The sequence below is a fragment of the Chelonia mydas genome, chromosome 1 (assembly GCF_015237465.2).
Source record: "Chelonia mydas isolate rCheMyd1 chromosome 1, rCheMyd1.pri.v2, whole genome shotgun sequence".
Classification (NCBI taxonomy): Eukaryota; Metazoa; Chordata; order Testudines; family Cheloniidae; genus Chelonia; species Chelonia mydas.
In genome coordinates, this window is record NC_057849.1 from 40,696,790 (window position 1) to 40,717,856 (window position 21,067).

A 21,067-nucleotide genomic window follows, 5' to 3' on the forward strand; every position below is an offset into this window, starting at 1 on the left:
TATTTTTGACAGTGCTTTATTTTCATATGAGATTTAGTACAAATTGTTAATTATGGTTTTATTCGCCCCAGGTCCTGTGTATAAGAAGTCCTCTTTCTCCTGTGTCTCCCACTTCCAAGTTTGCAGCTAGTGCCGTGGAGATGTATTTTGTTGAAGAAAGGCAAAGTTATGACAATGTACATCTCTTTTCCATAAGAGTTTTGCATAACTAGTTCCTTGGGACTTGCTGAAAGTTATTAGAAATTGAGATATAGGTCTTTTTTCATTGGTTTTCTATTTCTTCCAACTTTTTAAGCTCTGTAAGACTCAGAACATCCATAAATGTGGATCAAAATCCAGAAACATGCCCAGCTCACTCTCAATCATTTGATTTGATAGATTCAGAATATCCTCTGTAAATATATCCAGTACAGAAGTTTATTTAACATTTCAGTAGTGTCTTCAATGAAGAGAACTAAGTTTGTCAGTTCAAACAGAAAGCCTTTGAAAGAGGCATTTCTTTGTAAATCTTGCTTGACAGGGAAAAAGTCCAGCTAAATTAAAGCTTTATTCTATTTGATACAGTACTATGGTGGATCCCAATTTCAAACATACTAGCTGACGTAACTCAGAGTGTTCTCGGTTTCATTCAGGGCTCTCATGAATACTCTGGTATGATGGCCTTAACTCTGAAGAAGACTTCTCTTTTCCTCACCAATACTCTAAAATCTGTAGCAAATACAAGTTTAATATCAGAGTAAGCAACAAGCACAATAAAGAACAATGAAGCAGAGGAATATCATCCTGTGTGAGATATCCATAGTAGGTCAAGTTATTTGTCACAAATAATGTACCCTTTTCCTGATCAATCTGAACAGGATTTTTACTAATTTATCCATTATACAGAATTGCTCAAATATGTTGTGCAAACTTGTTTCAACCTATGGCTTTGTTGCAAACTATTTGCTGCAAGCATTTGAGTATTCAAAATTTGCTATTTGGGCTGCGTGATTGGTCATTTAAGTCACAGGTGGTTATTTCTGTTCCCTGGTTTTAATGACCTAACCTTGAACAGAAGAACATCTGAAGAAACCATTGGGGCGTTGGTTCTCAGGGAGTGGGCAAAGAGCCCTTGAAGAACGAAAAGGTAAAGTTACAGAGTTTTATGACATTTTTTTTCCTGTCCTCCTTTGTACAAGAATGAACATTAGATTTTATTAAGTCCTTGGACTGTACATTTATAGGATACTTGGGTTCCTTCCTGATTAAGAAAGGCGTAAGCAGTATTTCTTGACTGTTTACATTCTTCATAGTCAATTCTCCCAGAGTCATGAAGTAATTGTATTTGCATGTATATACACATGCTATCTGGGAAGGGTGCAGTAATCTGTCCTATGTCTTTTTTAATTGCTAGACTGCCACAGTTCTGGCCAGGTGGTATGGGAAGCTGCTGTGTATTCCCCACCACTGATATAGCACACACTTTTATATATTTTCCAGGTCACAACCCCTTCAATTTTGATAGTTATACAGTTGAACATGATCATTTTAAATTCTATGAATTTATTCTGGCTATTTATAAAAAATGAAATTATTAGTTGTACACAAATATATATTTGTATGAACTACAGACCAAACAGAAAAGGAACCTTAAGACAGTCACCATAAATACCATGCCAAATATTACACACTTATTAAGACACAATCAAGAAGGGTTGTTTTGGTAGCTGATCTGAGAGCAAGTATTAATTTCTAAATGAATATATCTTCTCCAAATATACCCCCCTAAATTATATCAATTCAATTTCTTTAAAAAGAAAAGTCTCTAAGGTGCCACAAGTCCTCCTTTTCTTTTTGCGGATACAGACTAACACGGCTGCTACTCTGAAACCTGTCAATTTCTTTAGTACATCTGGGGAATTCACTCTCACCTGTTCTCTTTGTTGCAATAATCTGGGATATTCCTTTCAAATTTTGTAGCAATTCCTGTTTTGGTCTCCATTTTCATTACTTTAGGTGTATCTGTTTTTGGATTATACTTTGATAATATCTAAAATAAAACATTAAAGGGATTAAAGAGGTAATTACCTGAACAAGAATTCAAAGCATGACTATGCTTTATACATTTTCAATGGAAAGCAGCAAAGAATTTCCAGATTCAAATCTGGTAAAATTAAGTAGTCTTTCCACACCACTGATGTGATAACAGAATGAAGATTCCACAGGCACAAACACACACAAAAAGTAAGTAAAAACAACCTGCAGAATGTCTTCTGGTATCTTTGTTATTTCTGGAGGCGGAGGAGTATTAAGGAGATTTTCATAGTCAGATATTTTTGGAAGAGAGGGTCTTCCAAGATGTTCAAGATACTTGTCAGAACTTAAAACAGGAGAAGCATAATCTTCTTTGTGTTGTTTAACCGTCACATCAATCTCTGGCAGTGACTCAGCCTTGTTCCCCTTTAAGGGCTGTATAAAAGATGGTAATCATATTCAAACTTATAGTAAAATGTCTTCAACTAGTTTAGTTTTATTAGACAAATGAAGTAATTAATAGCATTCTTAAAGTTGATGTTACGAGGATTGGTTCTACAGTGATACACTTGCCCACAAAAGCAGTGTGGGAAGGGAAGCCCGTTACTGACTCATTTTAAAAATTATATCTAAGTACGTGTTCACCTGTCTCAGAATAAATATGATTACTAAAATGATATTTAAGCACTTACTTTAGTTTCTGTTTTTAGCCAGCCTGTTTCAAAGTCTGGAAGAGTGGGGGTTGCTGTCTGATTAGAAATATTTGATTCTTTCTTCTTTAGAGATTTGGGTGAGATGGTATTGTCCTTTCTGGAAGGAATTTTCAAACCAGGAGTGCAGAATACAGGTATCAAAGGAGAAGCCATGCAATCAACAGCTAAAATAATAGATATGAGTAATAATTTCACATGCTTGAATAGATAGGGCATATATAACAGTTCAATTTCACAATTCTGTATTAGAGACTGCAGTAACAATTTTTGTGTATTTACATATCCCAAAACAGCATGAAAGTATAATACTAGCTGACCGTTTTACCACTGTGAAGACATGACTAAATTAGTAGGATCTTTAAGGTTAGAAGCTTTACTCCATCCATACAAATGCAAATTTTAGGTTCAAATCCATAGCAATATCCACATTCAAGAACCAGTTCTCTTGCTTAAAACATATCTACATCATATTTCTCAACAAATCTCTTACATAAACGTAGGTTACATTTTTCCAAATTCTAAATATTTGTCAGTGTACAATTTTGCTCTAAGATCTTCATACACCTTCTGAAGTATGTTTCATTTTTCTCTTTTAAGATACTGTACAGCTATTCTTGAAAGAGTTACAAATTATAATATTAGGTCAGCTTGTTCTAATGTACTTTCATTCCTGTTCTTTTAAGCTTTTAATAAATAAGTTTAAAATTATTGAAGCAACGATTAAGTTCTGAAGGTGAAAGAGTCACAGAGATAACATATTTGGTCTCTGTGGATGATGGTGTTGGAGATAGGAGAGAAAGGAAATATTTATCTTTAAGTCTGGATGCTAGATTTACACACCGCCAAACCCACCTACTTCTGTAGCCTTTAAAAATAATGTTCTGAACCGTTATAATGCAGACAAATATCAAGCCTGAACTATCAATGCAGAAAGTTTACTTCAGAATTAACTGAAAATTACCACTATTCGTTCCAAATAGTTTGAATTTACCATTTTTGCTAGGTGTTTTCATGGCTGGCCCAGGAGTAACCATGATTTCCCCGGACTTTGATGATGTTGCTGCTGCCACACACATTTCATTATCATCTTTCTTAGGAAAACTAAAGATTGGGATTAAAAAAAATACACCAAAAGTGATATTAAAAAAAACATGACTATGGTTCCATGACTAAAGGCATATTGTCAACTTACTAAACATTTATATAGCAGTAACAACCAGAGGCCTGATCAGGATTGTGCTAGGCACTGTGTAAATACGTAAGACCACACATTCTCTTCCTCAAAGAAAGCTATGGTTCAAATCCCGCAGTTCATAGCGTGCAAGTGCACAATCTATCCATGCCCTATCAATAGCCCAAGAGATTTGAAACCTAGCCATTCTGAAAGAAAAAAAAAATAGTTAAAAGTAGTTTCAGGCTGTCTTGTCCCACACTTGATCTGATTTTAGAGTCCATATTTCCATTTTATTTTACATTGTCTCTCCCTCTTGCCTGAAGCCTATACAGCAGAGGAGAAAGATTGGCAATAATGAGAAGGACAGAGGAAGTTGTTTCCCAGCCCTGTTTTCCCTATGACCAAGGATTCCATAATTGTCCAACAGGGATTCTTGAACCTTCCTCTGAAACATAAGGTACTGACAGGTGTGATCTGATATGGGAATTCCCATGACTATATCAGAAGTGCTGCTGTATGATTTTAAGTTGATGTCTCTTTAAGGTTGCAACCAGGTTCCATTTTAAGAGCCATATATTTATCTCCCTACCCGCTAGGAAAGTTAGTTTGGCTTGAAAATTGCCAAGGTTATTCAAGACTAAGGAGAATTTTTTCCCCCTAAAGCTTGAGGAAAATTGATCAAGCTGTTTGAGTTGGGGGGGAGGGATAGCTCAGTGGTTTGAGCATTGGCCTGCTAAACCCAGGGTTGTGAGTTCAATCCTTGAGGGGGCCATTTAGGGATGTGGGGCAAAAATTGGGGATTGGTCCTGCTTTGAGCAGGGGGTTGGACTAGATGACCTCCTGAGGTCCCTTCCAACCCTGATATTCTATGATTCTATGAGTTACAGATTATGTTACACTGATGATCTACTTAATAGCAGTTCCCTGAAGATTGCAACCAGAGTTTCATTACAAGACCCATTTTCATATCCCTTACAGTTTTGCACAGGAAAAGTATTTCTAGCTAAAAAAATTGGGGAAATACTTTAAGTACGCTAGAATTATTTTTGAAAGCAATTAGTCGAACCATTTTAAGTTATAGGCATTTAAAAATGACATTTAATAAGTCTACTTTGTGTCACTCTGGCTACATACACATCTCTAACTTTACACAGGTTCTTCCCATTAAATTAATAAACTAATTACATTTTAAAGAGTCTTATTTACAAAAATTAGCCTGCTTAAAAGCATGTAAAGTCTTTCTACATACTTTATGCACTATATGCCTGACAAGAAAGAGTCCAGGAAAGAGGAAGTGCAAGAAGAGGATTGTTATCCTGCAGGGCAAATGAAACAAAGATTAATTAAACTACAGTAACTCCTCACTTAACATCGTCCTGGTTAACGTTGTTTCATTGTTACATTGCTGATCTATTAGAGAACATACTCATTTAAAGTTGGACAATGTTTGCTTATAATGGTGTTTGGCCGTTGGGGCTTGGAACCGAGGTGGGCGGGTCAGGTCATCAGGTCCCCTCCACCCCCCACAGCACAACCCGCCCGCCAGCAGCCCCACAGATCAGCAACTCCCCCTTCCCTCCCCGTGCCTCCCGCCGGCAGCAAGCAGCTGTTAAGTGGTGTTCAGGAGGCTGGGGGGAGAAGCAAGGACGCAGGGCACAGCCTTCCCCCTCAGCCCCTGAACACCCCGAAACAGCTGATTGCTGCAGGCAGGAGGCATGGGGAGAGAGGCTGTGTGCTGCATCCTTGCTCCTCCCCCCTAGATCAGTGGTTTTCAAACTGCGGGTTGCGACCCAGTACTGGGTTGCGGAATGTGAGGCAGTGGGTCGCGGTGTCTCTGGTCAGCACTGCCGACCGGGCCGTTAAAAGTCCTGTTGCTAGTGCTGCCCGGCTAAGGCAGACTAGTCCTTACCAATTCTGACACTGCACTGCGCCCCGGAAGCGGCCGGCAGTAGGTTTGGCTCCTAAGTGGGCGGGCCATGGGGCTCCGTGCACTGCCCCTGCCCCAAACCCCGCTGTGGGGGCGATGCCTGTGGGTGAGAGCCACGCGGAGCCGCTTGCGCGCCTCTGCCTAGGAGCCGGACCTGCGGCTGGCCACTAAGGAAGCCTGCCTTAGCACCCCTGCTGCGCCGCAGACTGGGAGCCATCCGAGGTAAGCCCATGCCCCAATCCCCTGCCCCAGCCCTGAGTCCCCCCTGCCCTCCTAACCCCTCATCCTCACCCCAGAGCCTGCACCCCCAGCCCAGAGCCCTGACCCCCTCCCACACCCCAACCCCCTGCCCCAGCCCAGAGCCCCCTCCCACACTCTGAACCCCTCATTCCTGGCTCCATCACACAACCCTCACTCCTACCCACACCACTCTGCCCTAGCCCTGAGCCTCTCCCACACCCCAAACCCCTCATCCCCAGCTCCGTTGGGTCATGGTCATCAACAATTTTCTTCAACTGCGTCGCCAGAAAAAAAGTTTGAAAACTACTGCCCTAGAGCCTCCTGAATGCCACAAAACAGCTGATTGCTGCGGGCGGGAGGCGCACAGCCTCCCCCCTCCACCCCACAATCAGCTGTTTCCCGATGTTCAGGAGGCTCTGGCGGGGAGGAGCGAGGACATGGCATGCTTTCGGGGGGGAAGGGAGGAGCAGGGGTGGGAAGAGGCAGGGCAGGGGTGAGGCCTTGGAGGAAGGGTTGGAGTGGGAGCGGGCCTGGGGCAGAGCCGGGGGTTGAGCACCCCCTGACACTTTGGAAAGAACAGCAAGAGGAGGAACCGAATGATCCACCCTCTTTCATCTTCTGACTCCACCACCTCGACCAAGCTTCACAATCATGATTGCTCAGTACAGTATTAAATTGTTTGTTTAAAACTTATACTGTATATGTATATAATGTCTTTTGTCAGGCGAAATTCCCCCCCCCCAGAACCTAACCCCCCATATTTACATTAGAAATGTGGGGAAATTAGATTTGCTTAACGTTGTTTCGCTTAAAGACGCATTTTTCAAGAACATAACTACAATGTTAAGCAAGGAGTTACTGTAATCTAAACTCTACAAGGCAGGGAGTGGCTATGTAGACACACACATATGCCACACAAAGAAAACTTCGTTGATAGTATATGCAGTCTAACAACTGTAACTCAAAGTTAGCAAATAGTAGGAAGCAAGGAAATAAAAAATTAAGCCATTCAAACACTTCATTTAGTTTCCTTTCGAACTGAACCACTTTCACCTTTCATAATCTACATATCATTACTTTAATTCTGAACACTACCAATGTGCAGCCCTAACTCCAGTACTGGTTAATGGTTTTATGCTAATCTACTTTGATTTAATATAGGGCTTGTGTGGCTAGCACAACTTATACTGTATATAGTTCCCTGTTCAATTTTGAATTGGTTTTGTAAGTAAGAGAAGTATGTTGTCAGATTGCCAATGGTGGCTGTGGTTTTTTTTTTTTTATATAACGTTTAGGAAAAGGTGATGTGTGTCAACAATTGTTCTAAATGTAATTATAGTTACAGAACTGAAGCCTGAATTTATAGATGCATTGGTATATAATATTTATGGGCACAGGTAAGGTGGCAGATCATAGTTCATAAGTTTCGATCTTTTCACACAGCAACAGGAGATAGAAGCAAAAAAGAAGTGATTTATAAAAACTAAATACTGAGTGAGGTCCACTAACTGAAACTACTTTCGACGCATTCTTTGAAACTAAGTTTTGAATTAGCATCCCTTTAAATACGGTACATAGAAAAAACACAGCCACAAAAAAATCACATCAGTCACAGCATAGTGAGCTCTCTCATTACTAAAAGTTAATTATTATGAAACACGAATACAAGGGGCATGTTTGTACCATTTATAGAATGATCCAGACATGAATTGAGACCGGTTCCTTTACAAGTCCACAGAATGGGAAGAGAAATAGGAGCCACAGAATAGCCAATGGGTGGAATATTTGTGGGAAATCATCATGCCAATTTTTCATATGTATAGAAAAAGGCAAAATAACTGAATTGCTGTTGTAGTATTTGCAATTAGAGCCACTGGTTCTAACATACATTGGCATCATAGCAAGAGCATAATGTCTGTCTGCAGATTTGATTTTTAAAAATTTGAATGTTAAGATTGACCAATACAAAAAAAAAAAATCCACCTACTCAGTAAGTATGAAGGAAAAACAGCCAGCTATGCTGTGATTTCTGTTTAATCCTACTACAAACTTTCCATTTGAGTTTTAAAAGATAATATAGAGCGTCAATTATAGAAGTCCCATGGAACTAACACTGACTTCATAATTAAAGTTGTGACAGTTTTCATTATCAGCTCTTTTTTGTCACTCCAGATGATAACTCTTTCATTAAGTCAAATAAATCGTTAAGAGAAACTGAGTTGTAGAATTTAAAAGGACATTGTGAAAAACATATTTCACCTATTTTAATAACCTCACTTTAGATTATTATAACCAAAATTATTTTAAAAATGTAATTTACTTATGCTGTGTATTTCTTCTGTTTCATTCAGCTATAGACAATGAGGGCCTGACTTTTAAAACCAGGTGTACCCATTTTAGAAATCAGGCCCTTAAAAATACCAATTTGACTTTGAAGTTCTCCATGCTGCTGTATTTGTGTTGCAGCTACTACAAGGGAGTATCTATTTGATGAAAACAATATTTGCATGACTATTAAAAATTGTAAACGTTTTCATCGGTCTTTGGTTTTGTGAAAAAAATAGTTTCCAAAAAAAAAAAAACAACCCCAAACCAAAAGCTGGATTACATTATAGCTGGTAACTGCTTTTAAAAGTGCTAACTTAACAAAAAATCACCTTTTATTGCCCATCCATAATTCAGACAGCATTATCAAGAAATAGCTTTAAATCAGTTCTCCAATGATTACTGCATAGGACAATGTTTATTAATGTCTGAACCCAAATCTGAGATTAATAAAAGCCAAGGTCTTCACATAGTCACTGTCTCTATCATGTGGATCCTACTCAAACTGGAAAATTTAAAATCTTTAGAAGGTACAAAATTTGCAGGAAGACGCAATTTATCTAGGGTATCCAACACAGCAGTGTCTGGCACAGCAGAGAGATAGTGTGTGTGTGTGTGTATGTGTGTATAGACAGCTGGATATTAAAGGTGTTCTTTTTTTAAATGCAACACTAACAAAGCTGGAAATCAATATGAAAGAAAGGATCACCTACCATCAGAAAATTGCAAGAAACTAGTACAATCACAGAGGAAACTACTACAGAAAACATAGGACAGTCTGAAGTTAAAAATATCTACTTACTTTTTTCTTGTCTGAAGATTTTTATTAATAAGTGCCATTGTATAGTCTTCATTCAAACACATGGTATGTTCACTAATGCCAAAATGTTCAAGCTTTGGAGTTAAACATTCATAATCATCCATCTTTAATGTACATTTTGGTGTTTTGGGCACTATATATGGGGTCTGTTTGGGAGCTGGAATTCCATTTCTTGAATCTTCTTTATGCATATTGGTCTGGGATTGCACATCCATCACATCCCAAGTTCTGGAGAATGCGTACTGTGAAAGACCGAAATCTGAAAGCTGTGGGTTACGCAGGGGATCCTTAGGCACAGATGTTTTCCCAATACAAGCAGGAAAGCTAGAAATATCTTCCACTTTCTCTTGATCAGAGTTAGCTTGATCAGATATCTTAGATGCATGGTTAACTTCCTCCTCGTCCTCCACTGTTTTATTAAAAACAAAGGATACTTCAGAAATTTCAGTATACCACTTAAGAACTGTTTTATAGACTAAGCAAACAAGACTATTTTGTAATCCTAGGCTAAATATGATATAAAATGGATTTATTTTCATTTTACTCCTTAATCTCTACAATCAGATATGCTGGCACAGTCCCCCTGCTCTTGTTCAGAGGTGCCATGTAGTCAATGGCTGTATTTGTAAAATTGAAATCCTGTTAAATGTAACAAGAATCCGAAGGAACTTCTGGTGTACTTATTTCAATAAAGAAATGGTTAAGAGAAAAGAATATTTTAACTCTTCTACACAATGATCACTAAAATCTGAAAACTATAAAAAGCAAATTAATATGTACCAAAATGTTGAGGGCTGTGGAAGGAGAGAGAATAATGTTTACTTTTAAACAAAAAAGTAATTCATTTGAAAAATGAAGTAAATATTTTCTTGATACTAGAAGGTGCCACTGGAAACTACATGAAACCCTACAATGTGGTTAAAAGCTGACATTTTCTCAAATTCAGGGAATATTATTTGGAGAAGGAGGAAAGATTTTAGAAGAAAGTGTAGCAACAGCTGGACTGCCCTTAAGAAAAACAACACTGACAAAGAGTTAATAGAAAACTGTGAAAATGTGCACAAGGCACAATGTAAAAAAAACAAGAGGAACTAAGAAGATCCCATTGCGAAGGTAACTGAGTGCCCAAATCCTACGTTATGTTCAGAAACTAAGAGACTCAAGAAAACAACACTTGCAAATTCCTACAAATTATAGCAACTAAAAGAAAGCCATAAGTAGCAGGAGACTTGCCAGTGGTGACACTTCTGAAAATGCTTTAGTATTACACATATTTACTGGTTTCAGAGTAGCAGCCGTGTTAGTCTGTATTGGCAAAAAGAAAAGGAGTACTTGTGGCACCTTAGAGACTAACCAATTTATTTGAGCATAAGCTTTCGTGAGCTACAGTGATCTGTAGCTCACGAAATCTTATGCTCAAATAAATTGGTTAGTCTCTAAGGTGCCACACGGACTCCTTTTCTTTTTGCACATATTTACTGATTTTCTTTAACATTTAATATAATACCTTTAAGGGTTTATATTAATCCTCAAGCATTACTGGGATTTTTATATCACTAAGGAATAGACTGGGGAAAGCTGAGACAACATTAAAGAACAAGAGACACCACTAGATAGTCCTTTGGTTTTGTCTAAAGGCCTTTGTCTATGCAAAACAGTTGCACTGGTTTAACAGTGTGATTTTAAAATAATTTAATTAAACTGGTGCAAGCTTCTGGGTGGACGCTTATTTTAGTTTAAACCCGCTTTATTTCAGTTTGATTTAAGATAAGCTGAAAAAAGCCATTCAACCCAACATAAGAGTACAGGGGTATGAACTGATTTAAGTGAAACTAGTGCAATAGCTCATGTAGACAAAGCCTCCATTAGGATAACAAATTGGGTTAAGACAACGTGTTACATGTTTTAACATGCTGTTAATTACCAGTTAGTATTCAATATAGGACAAGACAGTTATGTTTAAAAACTACATCAGATGGTCTTTCTTAACTCTAGAACCTTTGTCTTTTTGTCCATGTGTTTACAGCACCCAGCACAATGGGACCCCAAATCTTTCCGTACTACTGTAAAACAAATTCTACTGTGGTCCACATTAGTGACACCTGAAATGAAAGATAGATTACAACGTCAGGGAGTGTAATTTTATGCACGTTACTGTGATATTTAACTTGTCCATGCAACAAGGGTAAATATTTCAAGTTGCATACTATTTCAAGGGTTTACAAATAGACCTACTGTTAGAAATGTTAATGCAAAGAAATCTGGCTAAGCCTGTATTATGTTTTGTAACTAGTTCATAATATTAACACATTTGGTCTGTTCTTTAATACAGAGATGCTTACAATTAGGGCAATGTTTTGTCAGAAATCATATTTTTAATCTTCCAAAGATTCTACAGTATTTTCAAGTAGTATTACCTGAGTTATCTTTAACAAGTGGTTGATAACCATATTTCTGGAACAGTTCTTTTATTTTTTCAAGATCTGTTGTATTTCTTTGCATCATTACTTTAATGGACTTCATGAAATCATAAGTTTCTTGTCTTTCAGAGCGACTCTGATCCAGGGTAGCATTAACATCACCCTTTGAAGGAAAAAAGTAGAGGCATGAGTTTTAAAATACTAATTTACAAATAGCGTTGTTCTTCCCTAGTTTTGTTCAAAGATCAGGGGGGAATAAAGTATACAATATATTTATTGTATGCTTCATCAAATGGGTGAGTGTATTGAATCTTTAAAAAAGGCTTATTTTATTCAAAAGGCTAGTCACGGAAGATACACATGTAAATAGCAAAAGCAAAATTTTTAAAGTCTTTAAACATCTTCCTTCTGTTCCTTCTGAACACACTGGGCTTTGGTTGAAATTTTCCTGGGTGTGGGAGGTATGTACCTGGATTCCGTCAACACACACCATGTATATACTTCCCCAGATCACTCCTAGAACGTTTTCTAAACATAAATACAACATTTGCTACTCTCTAGTCCTCTGGCACAGTAGCTGTTGTTAATGAGAGTTTGCATATTTTTGCTAGAAGCTCAGCCCCTTAATACCTGAGCTCCTTTGAGGGTAATTTTCAGCTGTTGTCCTTGAAAGTTTATTCACCAAAGCTGCCAGTAAAAAAAGCGTTAATAAATATATGCAACTGTTGGCACCTATGAGCCGATAGATAAAATCATCATCAGCTGCACTTCTGCTTCCACGCAGGCTTCCTGCCCTTACCCAGTTCCCCATCCCTGCTTAATCATTACAAACCTAGAAAATACACAGATCTTTGCTGTGAAGTAGTTTGGTTGGTGCACACAACATATTTGACACAAAAGCAGTAAATAAAAAGTTAAGCCACCTAACAGTACATATGTTCTGTTCCTCCACCCAAAGGCACAAACCCTACCATTATCAAAACTACCGTGCATCAGTCCATGTACCACAACTATAACTCTGTCCTAGGGAATCCAGCCTTCCACCACCCACTTTACCAAACTACCCTCTACTAACCCAATACTCTTACCTAATATCCACAACTAATAATGTTGGGAGGAGGTACTTTGATTAAAGAGGTATGTGAAGATGGCTGGGTTGAGTGAGGCAGTTGTGGATGTGGTGTGCTATGTACGGTAGTTGTGGTAATGGTAAATAGGTGCCTATACATGATGGAGTGGAGTATGTACTATTAGGTGGGTTAACTTCATTTCATTGCTTTTGGGAGTTTGTGTCAAGTATACGTGTCACAACCATACCAGCTTCACAAAGTTTTCTGTATATTAATAAGGAAACTAAAAAGCGTACAAACTCATTTTTAAAATTTTTTTGCTTTGATAATGGGAGGGAAGTGGAACACAATATTCACAACCTTCAATTTCCACCTGTTACCTTGCTATATGTAACAACATGCTTATGTCTGAAAGTATATCCTACAGCAGAAATATAAAAATATGTACCAAGTTATGGTAGCAATAAAACGTGTTGGGAATTTGGGGACTGGAGAGCTCGAACTTTCCCTACAAGTCAGTACTTCAAATAGACTAATCTAGTTTAAATTCAATCCCAGTGTGCAGAAATGAAGAGTTATTAAAACTTGCTGGCAGGACAGAACATTATATCACAACTGTCACCATATTTTACACTAACCAGTAGATAGTGGAAGCTCTTAAAAAAGAAGTTTTAATCTAAGATGCTTAGTAGTTGACTTCAGACAGAATTTGTAATTCTCAGTCCTTGTCTCTACTTTCTCACTGAGGAAAGGTCCTGAGATGTTGCTGCTCTGATATTATGGGAGGCAAAAGATCAGAGCATTGCCCACACAGCAGTTAAGTAGAGTTAGAGTTCCAGATTGTGGAAAGGAAGCATCTCTTCTCATCTAAGGCTCCAGGACTGGATACTGCCCTTTTGCGTATTTCAGCCAGAATACCTGCAGCTGGCTAGAATGCCAGATAGTGGGGAAGGGAGGAAATTTAAGAGTGATGATCTGTCAAACAAACGAGAACATTAGAAGATTTTAATTGCTTAGGGCCTGCTCTCATTGAAGTCATGAGTAAAACACCCACTGAATAATTTGAACAGACCATTAGATAATGATAATAAGTTTCTTCCATATTTTCCATTGTATTTTGATGTGGTTCACCATAAAATTCTTATAGCAAGATAACATGTTTACTGGGGTATATATTAATACATTTAATCTGAACTCCATCAGTGCTACAATTTACTCCCTATCTGAACATTTTTGTTAGAAATTTTGGGTTACGGAATACTTCAGCACACTGTCAATTCAAATGTCAATTTAACCACTGGAACACTTTACCAAGTGTCATGGTGGATTCTCCATCATTGACTATTTTAAAATCAAGATTGGATGTTTTTTCTAAAAAAATCTGTGCTAGGAATAATTTTCAGGAAGTTGTATAGCCTGTCTTATACAGGAGGTCAAACGAGATGATCACAATGGTCGCTTCTGGCCTTAGAATCTATGAATTCAATATTTAAATACCAGAGTGATAAGACAGTAGACAAAATATTTGTATATTTAAAAATCTTTTTACCATTTTCAACCACCATCTGAAAACCTGAAACTGGGATCTGTTTGCTTACTGAAACTGGGTCTCTCTTTCATGAAGTGCACAAATTGGTTTCTTATAAATTCAGTGCCACCAACTCTATAAAAAAGAATTTACTTAAGTAATTAGTTTGGAACACAAATAATTAGGACTTGCAAACTGAAAGAAAACAAGTCAAATTCTGAGTTGTTAACCTTCATGAGTTAGAACTGTCAGTCATTACCTTTAGAGTCCTGACTTCACAATGCAGGTCATGTAAAACTCTCATTGGAGATTCATCTTCATATTCTTCAATATGCATGTTAATGGAAAACGATTTTGGAGGAAAAACAGAGGTTAATATCTTTTCATTAAGGTAGTCGGTAATCTCAATTATTTCTACCATAGACATATAGTTTTATTAGAGTCAACATGAAAAACAAAACAAAAACAAACAAATGAATAAATATATAAAAAAGAACCAAGTGTAATATTATAAACCAAATGCCCCACATATCATAAGACTGCAGTATGACAATTGACATTGCACAGGATGCAAAGCCACAGGGGGAAGAGGAGAGAAATTGATGAGGATCAATTTAGGTTCACCCCATTACTGCTCCAGTGAATGATGCTAGAAGGTCCTGTTTATAGAAGCAGTATCACCACAGGTATAATCTACTCCTATAAGAATGTTCCGTGAAAATGTGGGATACCTGTGCCAAATTTCACCTCTTATCAGGGTTAACCTTCAACTAAGTTTGGCAGAAACATGGATACAAACATCTATACCTGCAAAAAGCAGAATCAAGTATCGATTCATCTGACTTGTTTGCTTGCATACAGATGCCAGTGTTTCCCACTTACGCATGCAGAAGTCAAAAGCAGGCAGACTTTGTCCCTTATACTGGAAATTAAGGTTAATGTGAATAGATGAAGCAAGAAGGAACATCTGCTACGTGACAAGACACGGCAATGTACAGACCAGGAAAAGTATGAGTTGATAAATCAAATTAAAACTTTGAATCAAATGTGCAGATATGCTATAAAGAAAGCAAGCAATGCAGATAGACAAATAGCATAGGACAGACTGGATCAATAAGGACAATACAGGCAGCAATAGTTTTACATGAAACAGAAAATGTAAGTAAAACCTACTGACTTTAAGGATTAGAGGTAATGGAACAAGGTACTGAACTGTCATCAAAGATTAAATAGCAAAAAACTTCATTAATGCAGAGTTAAGGTTGCCCGGTGGTATCTCATACTCCTCCAAAACTCCAAGTTCAGCAAAACTCAAACTTGTGAAAACCAAGAAATACAAAGTTGAGATACCTGCCCATGCAATCTTAACTCTGCCCACCTGGAGCTGGCAGTAACCACTGGGAATTATCTGCATGCACCCCAGCTGTGTTCGTTGTGTTAGATGTAGCTGTACTGAATGGTGGAGAAATTAGTTGGAGCAGCTTGGAAGAGGTGCGATTGTGATATGAGGCAACCCAGGAGGCTGCAGTCTCTGGGGATTTGAGATTCCCTCTTCTTGACCCCTGAGTGTGTGATCAAAGAGATGCAAGTGTACTTGAGAAATCTAGCATCTTTAATTTCAGCACTGCACTCTGCAGGTTAAGCTGGCCTGCTCCACTTTAATGTGACTGCTCATCCCAAGCATGAATAAAGTGGGGAGGGTTGAGCACAAGGTTAACCACCTAGCCTCATAAAAAACCCACACTGATTATAGAAAGGGAACCAAGGTATCATTCTGATAAAAATGGCTCATCAGCAGAGAACACTGCTGAGCCTGCATGCTGCATGAAGGCTCCTGGTGAAACCAAGTCTGTGGAAACCTGGACCCTGAAAAGTTTGATGCTGGCAGCAAGAAAACACTTCAAAGTTGTTACTGAAACATGAGAATGTTTCAAATATCAAAGATCATGAAGGAGATGGACAATGTTAGATTCGAAATTCTGGGCATCAGCAAGAGCAGACTGACAAGTGCAGACAATAAGCGCTTCAAGCAAGAGAAGCCGCATCTCATTTATTCAGGTTATAGTGACAACAAATAATTAGAGGGAATAGTGCTCACTATGGCAGATTCTACGCAAGGTAATGACCCATCAATTGGGAACATATAAACTAGTGCCCCATATACTCCAGACTCCAAACCAGATTCCTAAAAATGTCAATCATACAGTGCTATTCTCTGACAGAAGAACATGGCAATGCTGCTATGATAGGAAGTCACAGAGCTGTTTACCAAGTGAAAATTTCAAAATAGGAAATGGGCCAATAAAAAGCAAAGATGGAAAAATGCTTACAACTGAGATAGGCCAGAAAAACAAATGAGCAGAACATTTCAAAGGAGTTCTTAACAGACCAAGCTCCATTTCAGCATCAGATTTTGATGAAACATGCAAACTGGATCAACTCAATATTAACATTGGCCCAACAGAGATGTCAAAAGTACAGGCTGCAATCAAGAAACTGAAAAATAAAGTGTTGAGAGATGATCAAATCACAGCAGAAGCGCTAAAAACTTGATACCATCACCGTAACAAAACAGACAGTTCGTCAATGAAGATTTGGGAAAAAAGAGACCCCCTAATGACTAGTGAAAAGATGGAATCATTGTCAGAATATCCAAAAAAGGTGATCTTACTGACTGCAAAAATGGGAGAGAAGTTACATTACTCAGTTGTAGGGAAAGCCTTCTGCTGAGTGACACGAAGAAAGGCAGTGGATGCAAAGATTAGAGAAGAATTCAGGCCCAAGACATCCTGTGTAGAGGAGATATTTATACTAAGGACGATCATAGAAGAATGTCTAACATGGGAAGCTCCCCTCATCATCAGTTTAATTGATTTTTCAAAAGACATTTGAACAGCCTGCACAGACATACATTGTGGAATGTTCTTCAGTCCTACGGAATCGCAGCTAAAGTTGTCGTCATTATCAAGGCCACGTACAGAGATGCAAAGTGCTCTGTAAGGGTAAACAACCAGACAGGGTAGTTCAACTTGGACACTGCCATAAAACAGGGCAACATTTTATCTCCACTGTTTGGCATTGTCATAGACTGGATAATGAAGAAGGGTATTAACAACGCAAACACTGATATAGCATGGCAAATGCCTAGAAGACCTAGACTTTGCTAATGATATTGCACTACTGAGTGACACTCCTGAAAAGTTACAAAGATAGACAATCTGGAAAAAACACCAGGCTAAGCAGGGCTCAAGATTAGTATGCTAAAACAAACATTGTTGAAGCCTAGTCATCTAGCAGTAAAATCACACGAGAAGGCAAAAACAAAGTAGAACAGTTCACCGACCTAGGCTGCACCATATTGGCCAACAGAGACTTCACGAAGGAAGTGAGATCAAGGATAGGAAAGGCAACACAGCATTTACTAAACTTAACAACGTATGGTAATCAAAGAAATACATAGGCTTGGCAGAACTTTTTATTTTATATCATTTCAACAGAAATATCAATGTTTATTTTTAAACATTTTTAATTTTTCTTAATTTAAATTTTCAGTTGTGAGAAATTATACGGGTGTCAGACAATTATTTAATGACAGCAGATGTTGAGATTCAAAAATTTAAAGCTATATAACCATTAAAACACGAATTGTCAATATCACGTCAAAATATATGAAGTAAATAACTTTAAATCAAACTCTAATCAGTTCTCAAGCGGAATTTCTTACTTTGCCCATCTGTAAGTTTCAATTATCATCTATGGCAATATTTTTTCATCAGTTTGTGTGTGTGTATAGTGAAAATGACATTTACTGACATGTAGCAATAAATATCTAATCCTTCCAAGCTTACATATATAGCATCAGAACAAAACTGAGAATTTTCAATTCAAATATAATCTCTGTGTGAATGTATGGCTTTGAGAGCTGGCTATCTACCAAAACATTAGATAGAAAATTAGATGCATTCAAAAATAAGTGCCCACAAAAGATTTTGGGCATTGGTTGGAAAGACTTCATTACGAAGACAAGGTCCGAGAAATCACCAACCAGCCAATTGTTGCCATCAGAATCAGAAAGAAGCACGGCACATATTTGGGACAAGAACTCTGGATGCCAACACACAGATTCCCACATGAAGCTGTCAAGTGGAAAACAAGCGGTTTGAGGAAACAAGGTTGCCCAAGAGAAACCTTCAGAAGAACCCTTAGAAGGGCAGGCAAAACAGTTGATTGACACGGTAGAGCAGATGGAAGCAAGAGCAAATGACAGAGAAGAATGGAAGAGACTAGTTTCTGCCCTGTGCACCAACACTGGCATGGGAAGGATGTAATGTAATTTACTTATGTAGTTTGTGTCACTAGTGGGGGAGATAGTCTGCAGTTAGGTGGAAGAGAACTCGTGATCTGAGTTTAATGAAGGGTAAATACAGGTATAGTGTTAGTTGGTATTGTGTGCATAAGGTGAAGGGTTTGTAAAAAAAGAGGTTGAAGGGGTTGTAAAATTTAGCAGATGTGGTGTTCTTTGTGTAGAGTAGGCTAAGTATACTAGTGCAGAGCAGGTGTAGGTAGCTCTTGTTCAGCTCAGCGAAAAGGCAGTGTGTGAGTATGTGTTACGGTTGAATGGGCGAGTACGACAGAACTGTATTTCCTGGTTTTCACAAGTTTGAGTGTGGCTGAATTTGACGTTCGGGAACGGCAAGATACCACTGAGCAACTTTAACTTGGCATTAAATTTTTTTGCCATTTAAATTTCCTCTTTTTAAAAAACAAAACAAAACAAAATCTTGTTGGTAGGAGCTAGCAGTCATTTAGACAGTTACAATTATATCGATGTCCAGTCCAGATGTTCCTGTGGCCAGGTAATGAGAATAATACCTTGCTCTTACATATTACTTTTCATCATTGTATCTCAAGGAGTGAAACATTATCCCCATTGTACAGATGGTGAAACTGAGGCAGAGAGCGGTTAAAGTGCCTGACCAAAGTCATCCTACAGTCTAGTGGCAAAGTCAGGAATAGAGCCCAAGTTTTCTGAGTCCAAGTCCAAGGGATTCCTAAGTATGCTTACACTCCCCTCCCTTCTCTCTTATGTTTTGTTATGGTGGAATGAGGATAATGGTTGTGTTTTGAAATGCTAGGACTGTGTAGTAGCAAACAAAGCTGGTGAGAAAAATCTCAGACATGGTCTATATCTAAAAAACTTGACAATGTTATTACATTGTGATTACAGGAACTTTATACATTTGAGAGAAGACTGGTGTGTGTATCTCTTCTCTCCCATTCCCTCACTATTCCCTGAAATTTATAGCCCCGCTCCCCAATCCCAGCACACATACAAAGGTAGGAAGAGGGGCTCAGACCACCCAGATCCTGGCATACACATCTGAGGGAAGAATGTGGGGATTATGGGAGCCCCTGCCCATATTTCCCCCAGTCGCCCTGCCACTCATCTCCATTTCCAGCTCATACTGTCCATCCCATCAAACCATTAGCATATTAGAAACCAGATGTGAACAAAATCACATTGATAGAATCAGTGAACTTTAAGAAAAGCTGTTTCCCACCCCAGTAGACTGTATCTCAGAACCTGCTGCTAAAATGACCCCAAATTTGGATCATTAATCCTATCATACACCTCCCTAAAACAAAAATAATTCAAGATAATCTGGATATGCATCAAATCTTAGAACACTTAGAAGAATCATTCTTTAAATTAAATTAAAACATTCTTTAAATAAATTAATCTCTGTAGCAGAACTGGTGCTCCACTATAATATTTAGAAATTCATAATCAGCAATTGCTTTGCTATATGCAGCTTCCCCAGAACAAGATAACCTGAAGGCATAGGAGACTCAGAGGTGTACAGTGGCCAATTTATCTCAATGTAATGGTCTCAGCTGAATGAGAACACCTCATGGAAATGAATGCAGCCTGAAACAATAGCCCTGAGATGTGTACACTGCTCCACTTATGTCAATGAGCGTTCCCCTCCCCTCCCCAGTGCTGGAGAGCCTGTGATATGCATCAAGCATGCCTGTTATCAACTCCTTATCCCAGTGTCAGCCTTGTGTTCTTGGTGCATGCTCCCAGAATACCTATTCTCAGCTTCATACTCAAAAAGGCAGGGTTTCCCCAGATGCTGGCTCAGGTAAGGGGGCAGGGAGAGGGGCTCTGACCCACACAGAGGGGACAAGGGCCCTAGATGCCAGCTCACATGAAGTCAGGGGCAGGGGCTCAGTCGCCCAGATCCTGGCATACACATGGGAGGAGAGAACATGGGGCTAACAGGCACCCATTTAGTTCAAGCATTAGGAGAATGGAGAAGCAAAATCTTTGGCTAATACTGTTCTGAACTTTGCTACTACAAAGGGCTGGTGGGCATCTCTCTGGGAGCAACCTTCAAGTGAATGAAACTCTTGTGCCAGGATCAGAGCCATGGTTTGAGCCACTGGTCTGGGCAAAAATACATTCGTAGAATATGCCAATCTTAAAAAAAAAAAAAATGAGGATTTTTTTGAGTGGGGGGACTGTATCTCAGGAACCCCTTGGTCAAAGGACCCTAAATTTGGATCACTAACCCTAGCCCATGGTCTCATGAAGAACACCAGATTTCAAGCACTTAGATTATTGGGAGAGTAGTGTTTCAAGCTGGTCTTGACTTAACTGTAGTAGACCTGGTGGTCCGCTACAATATTCAAGGCCAGACTTGATACCTGTTAAGGACAGGTTAAAAACAACAATGTAATTCTGCCATTACACAGAAAGTTAGACTACATAACCCACTAGGAGAAGAGGGTCACAAACTGTGGTCCCTGGAGAGCAGACTGGTTATATGGAAA

At 38.6% G+C, this 21,067-nt stretch overlaps 1 protein-coding gene across 5 annotated transcripts in view; it reads right to left on the reverse strand.

Moving 5' to 3' along the window:
* The window catches only part of SKA3 (spindle and kinetochore associated complex subunit 3), a 26,837-nt gene continuing 5,770 nt past the window's right edge, over positions 1-21,067 (reverse strand). For all 5 annotated transcript variants that reach the window (XM_043530640.1, XM_037890987.2, XM_043530647.1 and 2 more), the window contains exons 3-10: positions 14,490-14,554; positions 11,630-11,795; positions 9,195-9,621; positions 3,718-3,827; positions 2,706-2,890; positions 2,239-2,448; positions 1,911-2,029; positions 1-708 (exon numbers count right to left, since the gene is read on the reverse strand). In XM_043530640.1, coding sequence (XP_043386575.1) covers positions 702-708; positions 1,911-2,029; positions 2,239-2,448; positions 2,706-2,890; positions 3,718-3,827; positions 9,195-9,621; positions 11,630-11,795; positions 14,490-14,554 — 1,289 coding nt within the window. In that variant the 3' untranslated portion in view covers positions 1-701. The remainder of the gene's footprint in view (positions 709-1,910; positions 2,030-2,238; positions 2,449-2,705; positions 2,891-3,717; positions 3,828-9,194; positions 9,622-11,629; positions 11,796-14,489; positions 14,555-21,067) is intronic.